Raw genomic sequence first — 14,105 nt, forward strand, 5'->3', positions numbered from 1 at the left:
TTACCTGTTCATCCACTCTGATACTTACAGCACCAGTCAAACGTTTGTACACACCTACTCATTCAAGGCTTTTTCTTAACTTTTTACTATTTTCTACATTGTTGAATAATAGTGAAGACATCAAATCTATGAAATAACACAATATGGAATCATGTAGTAACCAAAAAATATATATATATGATTTTATAGTAGCCACCCTTTGCCTTGATGACAGCTTTGAACACTCTTGGTATTCTCTCAACCAGCTTTATGCAATGCAATATTAGGAAGGGGTTTTTAGTGGACAGAGCGTGGTGTCGAGGGGTGGATGGAGCGAGAGATGGAGGGACGGAGGGAGGGAGAGAGAGATGGAGGGAGAGAGAGATGGAGGGAGAGCGGAGGGAGAGAGAGATGGAGGGACGGAGGGAGGGAGAGAGAGATGGAGGGAGAGAGAGGTGGAGGGACGGAGATGGAGGGAGAGAGAGAGAGGAGGGAGGGAGGAGGGAGGAGGGGAGGGAGAGAGAGAGAGATGGAGGGACGAAGGGAGGAGAGAGAGATGAGGAGAGAGATGGGGGACGGGAGAGATGGAGGGACGGGAGGAGAGAAGGAGGGAGGGAGAGAGGAGGGAGAGATGGAGGCGAAGGGAGGAGAGAGATGGAGGGAGAGAGAGATGGAGGGAAGATGAAGGAGAGAGAGAGGGAAGGACGGAGGGGATGGAGGGAGGGAGGGAGGGACGGAGGGAGGAGGGAGGGAGGGAGAGGAGGGAGAGAGGATGGAGGGAGAAGAGAGAGAGAGATGGAGGGAGAGAGAGATGGAGGGAGAGAGAGAGAGGAGGAGATGGAGGAGAGAGAGGAGGGAGGGAGAGGGAGGGAGGAGGGAGGGAGGGAGGGAGGGAGGGAGGAGGGAGAGGTGGAGGGAAGGATAAAGTGGAGTACCTCAAAGCCATATATATCCAGTACAGATATTGACAGAGCGTGATGTCGAGGGTAAACCTGTCCATTAATCCTCTCAGTCAGCCAGTGGAACAACAGAGAGTACAGGATCTTGGCAACAGCATCTCTGGAGCAGGAGACAGACAGACAGACAGACAGACAGACAGACAGACAGACAGACAGACAGACAGACAGACAGACAGACAGACAGACAGACAGACAGACAGATTAACAAGTGGCATGTCTACAGCACGCTGAAGAGTGCATGCTGGGAGTTGTAGTGAAGTTAGAGCGCGCTGAAGAGTGCATGCTGGGAGTTGTAGTGAAGTTAGAGCGTGCGGGTCCTACCTGGCGTCTACAGCGCGCTGAAGAGTGCATGCTGGGAGTTGTAGTGAAGTTAGAGCATGCGGGTCCTACCTGGCGTCTACAGCGCGCTGAAGAGTGCATGCTGGGAGTTGTAGTGAAGTTAGAGCATGCGGGTCCTACCTGGCGTCTACAGCACGCTGAAGAGTGCATGCTGGGAGTTGTAGTGAAGTAAGAGTGCATGCTGGGAGTTGTAGTGAAGTTAGAGCGTGCGGGTCCTACCTGGCGTCTACAGCGCGCTGAAGAGTGCATGCTGGGAGTTGTAGTGAAGTTAGAGCGCGCTGAAGAGTGCATGCTGGGAGTTGTAGTGAAGTTAGAGCGTGCGGGTCCTACCTGGCGTCAACAGCGCGCTGAAGAGTGCATGCTGGGAGTTGTAGTGAAGTTAGAGCGTGCGGGTCCTACCTGGCGTCTACAGCGCGCTGAAGAGTGCATGCTGGGAGTTGTAGTGTTTTAGAGCGCGCTGAAGAGTGCATGCTGGGAGTTGTAGTGAAGTTAGAGCGCGCTGAAGAGTGCATGCTGGGAGTTATAGTGAAGTTAGAGCGTGCGGGGTCCTATCTGGCGTCTACAGCGCGCTGAAGAGTGCATGCTGGGAGTTGTAGTGAAGTTAGAGCGCGCTGAAGAGTGCATGCTGGGAGTTGTAGTGAAGTTAGAGCGCTGAAGAGTGCATGCTGGGAGTTGTAGTGAAGTTAGAGCGTGCGGGGTCTTACCTGGCGTCTACAGCGCCCTGAAGAGTGCATGCGTGGAGTTGTAGTGAAGTTAGAGCGTGCTAAAGAGTGCATGCTGGGAGTTGTAGTGAAGTTAGAGCGCGCTGAAGAGTGCATGCTGGGAGTTGTAGTGAAGTTAGAGCGCGCTGAAGAGTGCATGCTGGGAGTTGTAGTGAAGTTAGAGCGCACGGGGTCCTACCTGGCGTCTACAGCGCGCTGAAGAGTGCATGCTGGGAGTTGTAGTGAAGTTAGAGCGCACTGAAGAGTGCATGCTGGGAGTTGTAGTGAAGTTAGAGCGCGGGGTCCTACCTGGCACCACAGCGCTGAAGAGTGCATGAGCGCTGAAGAGTGCATGCTGGGAGTTGTAGTGAAGTTAGAAGGCGCTGAAGAGTGCATGCTGGGAGTTGTAGTGAAGTTAGAGCGCTAAGGTGCATGGGGGGTCCTACCTGGCGCCTACAGCGCGCTGAAGAGTGCATTCTGGGAGTTGTAGTGAAGTTAGAGCGCGCTGAAGAGTGCATGCTGGGAGTTGTAGTGAAGTTAGAGTGTGCGGGGTCCTACCTGGCGTCTACAGCGCTCTCTACAGTCAGAGGGGTGTAGATTTTGTCCCTCATCGTCTCCTGAAGAGAGACACAACACAGAGAGCTCAGCTAGTTACCCGACTGAACACACTGCTCCGATTGGTGGAACACAACTCATCACAACCAATCAAAGGAAAGTCATACTCTTTCTCGATATTTGCAGTGAACTAAATGTTTTCCTGTTGAGTCTCTCTCTCTCTCTCTCTCTCTCCTTAAAAGGTCGATCGCGCCACCAATCTATTTTCCTACTTCCTCTTCCTCTCTGAGGTGAACAGTAATTGACCTGTGTGTTTATAACAGGTCATTCTGTGTGACCCCTGACCCCTACATTAGACACAGTGTGAGTAATGCTTTGATTTGATTGAGATCAGGTGCTTCCTGTTTCCATTGATCGTCCTTGAGATGTTTCTACAACTGGATTGGGGTCCACCTGGGGTAAATTCAATTGATTGGACATACTACAGATGATAGAGTAGAGATGATAGAGTAGAGATGATAGAGTAGAGATGATAGAGTAGAGATGATAGAGTAGAGATGATAGAGACTACAGATGATAGAGTAGAGATGATAGAGTAGAGATGATAGAGCAGAGATGATAGAGCAGAGATGATAGAGTAGAGATGATAGAGTAGAGATGATAGAGTAGAGATGATAGAGTAGAGATGATAGAGTAGAGATGATATGATAGAGTAGAGATGATAGAGTAGAGATGATAGAGTAGAGATGATAGAGTAGAGATGATAGAGTAGAGATGATAGAGACTACAGATGATAGAGATGATAGAGTAGAGATGATAGAGTAGAGATGATAGAGTAGAGATGATAGAGCAGAGATGATAGAGCAGAGATGATAGAGTAGAGATGATAGAGCAGAGATGATAGAGCAGAGATGATAGAGTAGAGATGATAGAGTAGAGATGATAGAGTAGAGATGATAGAGTAGAGATGATAGAGTAGAGATGATAGAGTAGAGATGATATGATAGAGTAGAGATGATAGAGTAGAGATGATAGAGTAGAGATGATAGAGTAGAGATGATAGAGTAGAGATGATAGAGACTACAGATGATAGAGATGATAGAGTAGAGATGATAGAGTAGAGAGGATAGAATAGAGATGATAGAGTAGAGATGATAGAGTAGAGATGATAGACCAGAGATGATAGAGTAGAGATGATAGAGACTACAGATGATAGAGATGATAGAGTAGAGATGATAGAGTAGAGATGATAGAGTAGAGATGATAGAATAGAGATGATAGAGTAGAGATGATAGAGTAGAGATGATAGAGTAGAGATGATAGAGCAGAGATGATAGAGCAGAGATGATAGAGTAGAGATGATAGAGTAGAGATGATAGAATAGAGATGATAGAGTAGAGATGATAGAGTAGAGATGATAGAGTACTAGATACTGTATTCAGGGAGTAGAGAGGATAGAGTAGAGATGATAGAGTAGAGATGATAGAGACTACAGATGGTAGAGTAGAGATGATAGAGCAGAGATGATAGAATAGAGATGATAGAGCAGAGATGATAGAGTAGAGATGATAGAGTAGAGATGATAGAGACTACAGATGGTAGAGTAGAGATGATAGAGCAGAGATGATAGAGATGATAGAGATGATAGAGTAGAGATGATAGAGTAGAGATGATAGAGCAGAGATGATAGAGATGATAGAGATGATAGAGTAGAGATGATAGAGCAGAGATGATAGAGTAGAGAGGATAGAGCAGAGATGATAGAGATGATAGAGAGGATAGAGTAGAGATGATAGAGTAGAGATGATAGAGTAGAGATGATAGAGCAGAGATGATAGAGATGATAGAGCAGAGATGATAGAGTAGAGATGATACAGCAGAGATGATAGAGTAGAGAGGATAGAGCAGAGATGATAGAGCACTAGATACTGTATTCAGGGAGTAGAGAGGATAGAGTAGAGATGATAGAGTAGAGAGGATAGAGCAGAGATGATAGAGCACTAGATACTGTATTCAGGGAGTAGAGATGATAGAGTAGAGAGGATAGAGTAGAGATGATAGAGACTACAGATGGTAGAGTAGAGATGATAGAGCAGAGATGATAGAATAGAGATGATAGAGATGATAGAGCAGAGATGATAGAGTAGAGAGGATACAGCAGAGATGATAGAGCAGAGATGATAGAGATGATAGAGTAGAGATGATAGAGTAGAGATTATAGAGATGATAGAGATGATAGAGCAGAGATGATAGAGTAGAGAGGATAGAGCAGAGATGATAGAGCACTAGATACTGTATTCAGGGAGCAGAGATGATAGAGCAGAGAGGATAGAGCAGAGATGATAGAGCACTAGATACTGTATTCAGGGAGTAGAGATGCTCAGCAGAAAGGCGACGTCCTGACCGTGACTTTGTGTGTGAGGGCCTTCTGGAGTCCCTCTGGAGAGATCTGAAGCAGTTCAGCTACGACTCTGATCTCCTGAGCGCTGACCACCGTCGCCACCTCCTGGCCGTCCGCCTGCAGTACAACACAGCAACCTTCACTTCGTTTTACCAGAGAAAACCCAACACCTTCTGCTTCATGCCTCTGAGAGACACACAGGGGGCAGCCCCTCTGCTCCGACCATACAGTGGAATACCCCTAAAGCCAACTCCTCCTTCGGCCGCCTTTCCTTCCAGTTCTCGGCTGAATACCCCTAAAGCCAACTCCTCCTTCGGCCGCCTTTCCTTCCAGTTCTCTGCTGAATACCCCTAAAGCCAACTCCTCCTTCGCCGCCTTTCCTTCCAGTTCTCGGCTGAATACCCCTAAAGCCAACTCCTCCTTCGGCCGCCTTTCCTTCCAGTTCTCTGCTGAATACCCCTAAAGCCAACTCCTCCTTCGGCCGCCTTTCCTTCCAGTTCTCTGCTGAATACCCCTAAAAGCCAACTCCTCCTTGGCCGCCTTTCCTTCCAGTTCTCTGCTGAATACCCCTAAAGCCAACTCCTCCTTGGCCGCCTTTCCTTCCAGTTCTCGGCTGAATACCCCTAAAGCCAACTCCTCCTTCGGCCGCCTTTCCTTCCAGTTCTCTGCTGAATACCCCTAAAGCCAACTCCTCCTTCGGCCGCCTTTCCTTCCAGTTCTCTGCTGAATACCCCTAAAGCCAACTCCTCCTTCGGCCGCCTTTCCTTCCAGTTCTCTGCTGCCAATGACTGGAACGAACTACAAAAAAAATCTCTGAAACTGGAAACACTTATCTCCCTCACTAGCTTTAAGCACCAGCTGTCAGAGCAGCTCCCAGATCACTGCACCTGTACATAGCCCATCTATAATTTAGCCCAAACTACTACCTCTTCCCCTACTGTATTTATTTATTTTATTTATTATTTTTGCTCCTTTGCACCATATTATTTATATTTTAACTTTGAACTTTCTTCAAATTACAAATCTACCATTCCAGTGTTTTACTTGCTATATTGTATTTACTTTGCCACCATGGCCTTTTTGTCTTTACCTCCCTTATCTCACCTCATTTGCTCACATTGTATATAGACTTATTTTTCTACTGTATTATTGACTGTATGTTTGTTTTACTCCATGTGTTACTCTGTTGTTGTAATATGTTGTCGAACTGCTTTGCTTTATCTTGGCCAGGTCGCAGTTGTAAATGAGAACTTGTTCTCTACTAGCCTACCTGGTTAAATAAAGGACTTGTTCTCAACTTGCCTACCTGGTTAAATAAAGGACTTGTTCTCAACTAGCCTAACCTGGTTAAATAAAGGACTTGTTCTCAACTAGCCTACCTGGTTAAATAAAGTACTTGTTCTCAACTGGCCTACCTGGTTAAATAAAGTACTTGTTCTCAACTGGCCTACCTGGTTAAACAAAGGTGAAATAAATAAATAAATAAATAAAAATATCCTGGAGGAGAGATATTCCATATTACAGGGATACTACATTAAGAGGAGGAGAGATATTCCATATTACAGGGATACTACATTAAGAGGAGGAGAGATATTCCATATTACAGGGATACTACATTAAGAGGAGGAGAGATATTCCATATTACAGGGATACTACATTAAGAGGAGGAGAGATATTCCATATTACAGGGATACTACATTAAGAGGAGGAGAGATATTCCATATTACATATAGTGGAATATATAATATTACATATTATAGTGATACTCCATATTATAGTGATACTCCATATTATAGTGATACTCCATATTATAGTGATATTACATATTACTACATATTATAGTGATACTCCATATTATAGTGATACTACATATTACTACATATTATAGTGATACTCCATATTACTTCATATTATAGTGATACTACATATTATAGTGATACTACATATTATAGAGATACTACATATTATAGTGATACTACATATTATAATGATACTACATATTACTCCATATTATAGTGATACTCCATATTATAGTGATACTCCATATTACTCCATATTATAGTGATACTACATATTACTCCATATTATAGTGATACTACATATTATAGTGATACTACATATTACTCCATATTATAGTGATACTCCATATTATAGTGATACTCCATATTATAGTGATACTACATATTACTCCATATTATAGTGATACTCCATATTATAGTGATACTCCATATTATAGTGATACTACATATTGTAGTGATACTCCATATTATAGTGATACTCCATATTACTCCATATTATAGTGATACTCCATATTATAGTGATACTCCATATTACTCCATATTATAGTGATACTCCATATTATAGTGATACTACATATTATAGTGATACTACATATTATAGTGATACTCCATATTACTCCATATTATAGTGATACTACATATTACTCCATATTATAGTGATACTCCATATTACTCCATATTATAGTGATACTACATATTACTCCATATTATAGTTATACTACATATTATAGTGATACTACATATTATAGTGATGCTCCATATTATAGTGATACTCCATATTATAGTGATACTACATATTATAGTGATACTCCATATTATAGTGATACTCCATATTATAGTGATACTCCATATTATAGTGATACTCCATATTACTACATATTATAGTGATACTCCATATTATAGTGATACTACATATTACTCCATATTATAGTGATACTCCATATTATAGTGATACTACATATTACTCCATATTATAGTGATACTCCATATTACTCCATATTATAGTGATACTACATATTATAGTGATACTCCATATTATAGTGATACTACATATTATAGTGATACTACATATTACTCCATATTATAGTGATACTACATATTATAGTGATACTACATATTACTACATATTATAGTGATACTACATATTATAGTGATACTCCATATTATAGTGATACTACATATTATAGTGATACTACATATTACTCCATATTATAGTGATACTCCATATTATAGTGATACTCCATATTATAGTGATACTACATATTACTCCATATTATAGTGATACTACATATTATAGTGATACTACATATTACTACATATTATAGTGATACTACATATTATATTACTCCATATTATAGTGATACTACATATTATAGTGATACTACATATTATAGTGATACTCCATATTACTCCATATTATAGTGATACTACATATTATAGTGATACTCCATATTATAGTGATACTCCATATTATAGTGATACTACATATTATAGTGATACTCCATATTACTCCATATTATAGTGATACACATATTACTCCATATTATAGTGATACTACATATTATAGTGAACCGAATTACTCCATATTATAGTGATACTACATATTATAGTGATACTCCATATTATAGTGATACTCCATATTATAGTGATACTACATATTATAGTGATACTACATATTACTACATATTATAGTGATACTACATATTATAGTGATACTACATATTACTCCATATTATAGTGATACTCCATATTATAGTGATACTACATATTACTCCATATTATAGTGATACTCCATATTATAGTGATACTCCATATTATAGTGATACTCCATATTATAGTGATACTCCATATTACTCCATATTATAGTGATACTCATATTATAGTGATACTCCATATTATAGTGATACTCCATATTATAGTGATACTCCATATTACTCCATATTATAGTGATACTACATATTATAGTGATACTCCATATTATAGTGATACTACATATTATAGTGATACTCCATATTATAGTGATACTACATATTACTCCATATTATAGTGATACTCCATATTATAGTGATACTACATATTATAGTGATACTACATATTATAGTGATACTCCATATTACTCCATATTATAGTGATACTACATATTACTCCATATTATAGTGATACTACATATTATAGTGATACTCCATATTATAGTGATACTACATATTATAGTGATGCTCCATATTATAGTGATACTCCATATTATAGTGATACTCCATATTATAGTGATACTCCATATTATAGTGATACTACATATTACTCCATATTATAGTGATACTCCATATTACTCCATATTATAGTGATACTACATATTATAGTGATACTCCATATTATAGTGATACTACATATTATAGTGATACTCCATATTATAGTGATACTACATATTATAGTGATACTCCATATTACTCCATATTATAGTGATACTACATATTATAGTGATACTCCATATTATAGTGATACTCCATATTATAGTGATACTCCATATTATAGTGAAACTCGATATTACTCCATATTATAGTGATACTCCATATTATAGTGATACTCCATATTATAGTGATACTACATATTATAGTGATACTACATATTACTACATATTATAGTGATACTACATATTATAGTGATACTACATATTACTCCATATTATAGTGATACTCCATATTATAGTGATACTACATATTACTCCATATTATAGTGATACTACATATTATAGTGATACTACATATTACTACATATTATAGTGATACTACATATTATAGTGATACTACATATTACTCCATATTATAGTGATACTCCATATTATAGTGATACTACATATTACTACATATTATAGTGATACTACATATTATAGTGATACTCCATATTACTACATATTATAGTGATACTACATATTACTCCATATTATAGTGATACTCCATATTATAGTGATACTCCATATTATAGTGATACTACATATTACTCCATATTATAGTGATACTCCATATTATAGTGATACTACATATTACTACATATTACTACATATTATAGTGATACTACATATTACTCCATATTATAGTGATACTCCATATTATAGTGATACTCCATATTATAGTGATACTACATATTATAGTGATACTCCATATTATAGTGATACTCCATATTACTCCATATTATAGTGATACTCCATATTATAGTGATACTACATATTACTCCATATTATAGTGATACTCCATATTATAGTGATACTCCATATTATAGTGATACTCCATATTATAGTGATACTACATATTACTCCATATTATAGTGATACTCCATATTATAGTGATACTACATATTACTCCATATTATAGTGATACTCCATATTATAGTGATACTCCATATTACTCCATATTATAGTGATACTACATATTACTCCATATTATAGTGATACTCCATATTATAGTGATACTCCATATTATAGTGATACTCCATATTACTCCATATTATAGTGATATTCCATATTATAGTGATACTACATATTATAGTGATACTCCATATTATAGTGATACTCCATATTATAGTGATACTCCATATTATAGTGATACTCCATATTACTCCATATTATAGTGATACTACATATTACTCCATATTATAGTGATACTCCATATTATAGTGATACTACATATTACTCCATATTATAGTGATACTCCATATTATAGTGATACTCCATATTATAGTGATACTCCATATTACTCCATATTATAGTGATACTACATATTACTCCATATTATAGTGATACTCCATATTATAGTGATACTACATATTACTCCATATTATAGTGATACTACATATTATAGTGATACTCCATATTACTCCATATTATAGTGATACTACATATTACTACATTCTATAGTGATACTCCATATTATAGTGATACTACATTTACTACATATTATAGTGATACTACATATTATAGTGATACTCCATATTACTCCATATTATAGTGATACTACATATTATAGTGATACTCCATATTACTCCATATTATAGTGATACTACATATTATAGTGATGCTCCATATTATAGTGATACTCCATATTACTACATATTATAGTGATACTCCATATTACTCCATATTATAGTGATACTCCATATTACTACATATTATAGTGATACTCCATATTACTCCATATTATAGTGATACTCCATTTTATAGTGATACTCCATATTACTACATATTATAGTGATACTCCATATTACTACATATTATAGTGATACTCCATATTACTCCATATTATAGTGATACTCCATTTTATAGTGATACTCCATATTATAGTGATACTCCATATTATAGTGATACTACATATTACTCCATATTATAGTGATACTCCATATTATAGTGATACTACATATTACTCCATATTATAGTGATACTACATATTATAGTGATACTCCATATTACTCCATATTATAGTGATACTACATATTACTCCATATTATAGTGATACTCCATATTATAGTGATACTCATATTACTCCATATTATAGTGATATTCCATATTATAGTGATACTACATATTATAGTGATACTCCATATTATAGTGATACTCCATATTATAGTGATACTCCATATTATAGTGATACTCCATATTACTCCATATTATAGTGATACTACATATTACTCCATATTATAGTGATACTCCATATTATAGTGATACTCCATATTATAGTGATACTCCATATTATAGTGATACTCCATATTACTACATATTATAGTGATACTCCATATTACTACATATTATAGTGATACTCCATATACTACATATTATAGTGATACTCCATATTACTCCATATTATAGTGATACTCCATATTATAGTGATACTCCATATTATAGTGATACTCCATATTATAGTGATACTCCATATTACTCCATATTATAGTGATACTCCATATTATAGTGATACTCCATATTACTACATATTATAGTGATACTCCATATTACTCCATATTATAGTGATACTCCATTTTATAGTGATACTCCATATTATAGTGATACTCCATAGTATAGTGATACTCCATATTATAGTGATACTCCATATTATAGTGATACTCCATATTACTCCATATTATAGTGATACTACATATTATTAAGATACTCCATATTATAGTGATACTACATATTACTCCATATTATAGTGATACTCCATATTATAGTGATACTACATATTATAGTGATACTACATATTATAGTGATACTCCATATTATAGTGATACTCCATATTACTCCATATTATAGTGATACTACATATTATAGTGATACTCCATATTATAGTGATACTCCATATTACTCCATATTATAGTGATACTACATATTGATACTCCATATTATAGTGATACTACATATTACTCCATATTATAGTGATACTCCATATTATAGTGATACTCCATATTACTCCATATTATAGTGGTACTCCATATTATAGTGATACTACATATTATAGTGATACTACATATTACTCCATATTATAGTGGTACTCCATATTATAGTGATACTCCATATTATAGTGATACTCCATATTACTCCATATTATAGTGATACTACATTTAACTCCATATTATAGTGATACTCCATATTACTCCATATTATAGTGATACTCCATATTATAGTGATACTACATATTATAGTGATACTCCATATTATGTGTACTACATATTATAGTGATACTCCATATTATAGTGATACTCCATATTATAGTGATACTACATATTATAGTGATACTCCATATTATAGTGATACTCCATATTATAGTGATACTCCATATTATAGTGATACTACATATTATAGTGATACTCCATATTATAGTGATACTCCATATTATAGTGATACTACATATTACTACATATTATAGTTATACTACATATTATAGTGATACTACATATTACTCCATATTATAGTGATACTCCATATTACTCCATATTATAGTGATACTCCATATTACTCCATATTATAGTGATACTACATATTATAGTGATACTCCATATTATAGTGATACTACATATTATAGTGATACTACATATTACTCCATATTATAGTGATACTACATATTATAGTGATACTCCATATTATAGTGATACTAAATATTACTACATATTATAGTGATACTACATATTATAGTGATACTACATATTACTCCATATTATAGTGATACTCCATATTATAGTGATACTACATATTACTCCATATTATAGTGATACTCCATATTATAGTGATACTCCATATTATAGTGATACTCCATATAATAGTGATACTCCATATTACTCCATATTATAGTGATACTACATATTACTCCATATTATAGTGATACTCCATATTATAGTGATACTCCATATTACTCCATATTATAGTGATACTCCATATTATAGTGATACTACATATTACTCCATATTATAGTGATACTACATATTATAGTGATACTCCATATTATAGTGATACTACATATTACTCCATATTATAGTGATACTACATATTATAGTGTAGTACATATTATAGTGATACTACATATTACTCCATATTATAGTGATACTCCATATTATAGTGATACCATATTACTCCATATTATAGTGATACTCCATATTATAGTGATACTCCATATTATAGTGATACTACATATTACTCCATATTATAGTGATACTCCATATTATAGTGATACTACATATTATAGTGATACTACATATTATAGTGATACTCCATATTACTACATATTATAGTGATACTACATATTACTCCATATTATAGTGATACTCCATATTATAGTGATACTCCATATTATAGTGATACTCCATATTATAGTGATACTCCATATTATAGTGATACTACATATTATAGTGATACTACATATTACTCCATATTATAGTGATACTACATATTATAGTGATACTACATATTATAGTGATACTCCATATTACTACATATTATAGTGATACTACATATTACTCCATATTATAGTGATACTACATATTATAGTGATACTACATATTATAGTGATACTCCATATTACTACATATTATAGTGATACTACATATTACTCCATATTATAGTGATACTCCATATTATAGTGATACTACATATTACTACATATTACTACATATTATAGTGATACTACATATTACTCCATATTATAGTGATACTCCATATTATAGTGATACTCCATATTACTCCATATTATAGTGATACTCCATATTATAGTGATACTACATATTACTCCATATTATAGTGATACTCCATATTATAGTGATACTCCATATTATAGTGATACTCCATATTATAGTGATACTACATATTACTCCATATTATAGTGATACTCCATATTATAGTGAT

General features: G+C 35.4%; 1 protein-coding gene across 1 annotated transcript in view; it reads right to left on the reverse strand.

The window, feature by feature from the left end:
* The window catches only part of LOC106596812 (unconventional myosin-XV), a 70,426-nt gene that overhangs the window by 6,688 nt on the left and 49,633 nt on the right, over nucleotides 1-14,105 (reverse strand). The window contains exons 12-14 of the mRNA XM_045714222.1: nucleotides 4,938-5,051; nucleotides 2,537-2,595; nucleotides 915-1,038 (exon numbers count right to left, since the gene is read on the reverse strand). Of these exons, the coding sequence (XP_045570178.1) occupies nucleotides 915-1,038; nucleotides 2,537-2,595; nucleotides 4,938-5,051 (297 nt within the window). The remainder of the gene's footprint in view (nucleotides 1-914; nucleotides 1,039-2,536; nucleotides 2,596-4,937; nucleotides 5,052-14,105) is intronic.

Source organism: Salmo salar, unplaced genomic scaffold (assembly GCF_905237065.1).
Source record: "Salmo salar unplaced genomic scaffold, Ssal_v3.1, whole genome shotgun sequence".
NCBI lineage: Eukaryota > Metazoa > Chordata > Actinopteri > Salmoniformes > Salmonidae > Salmo > Salmo salar.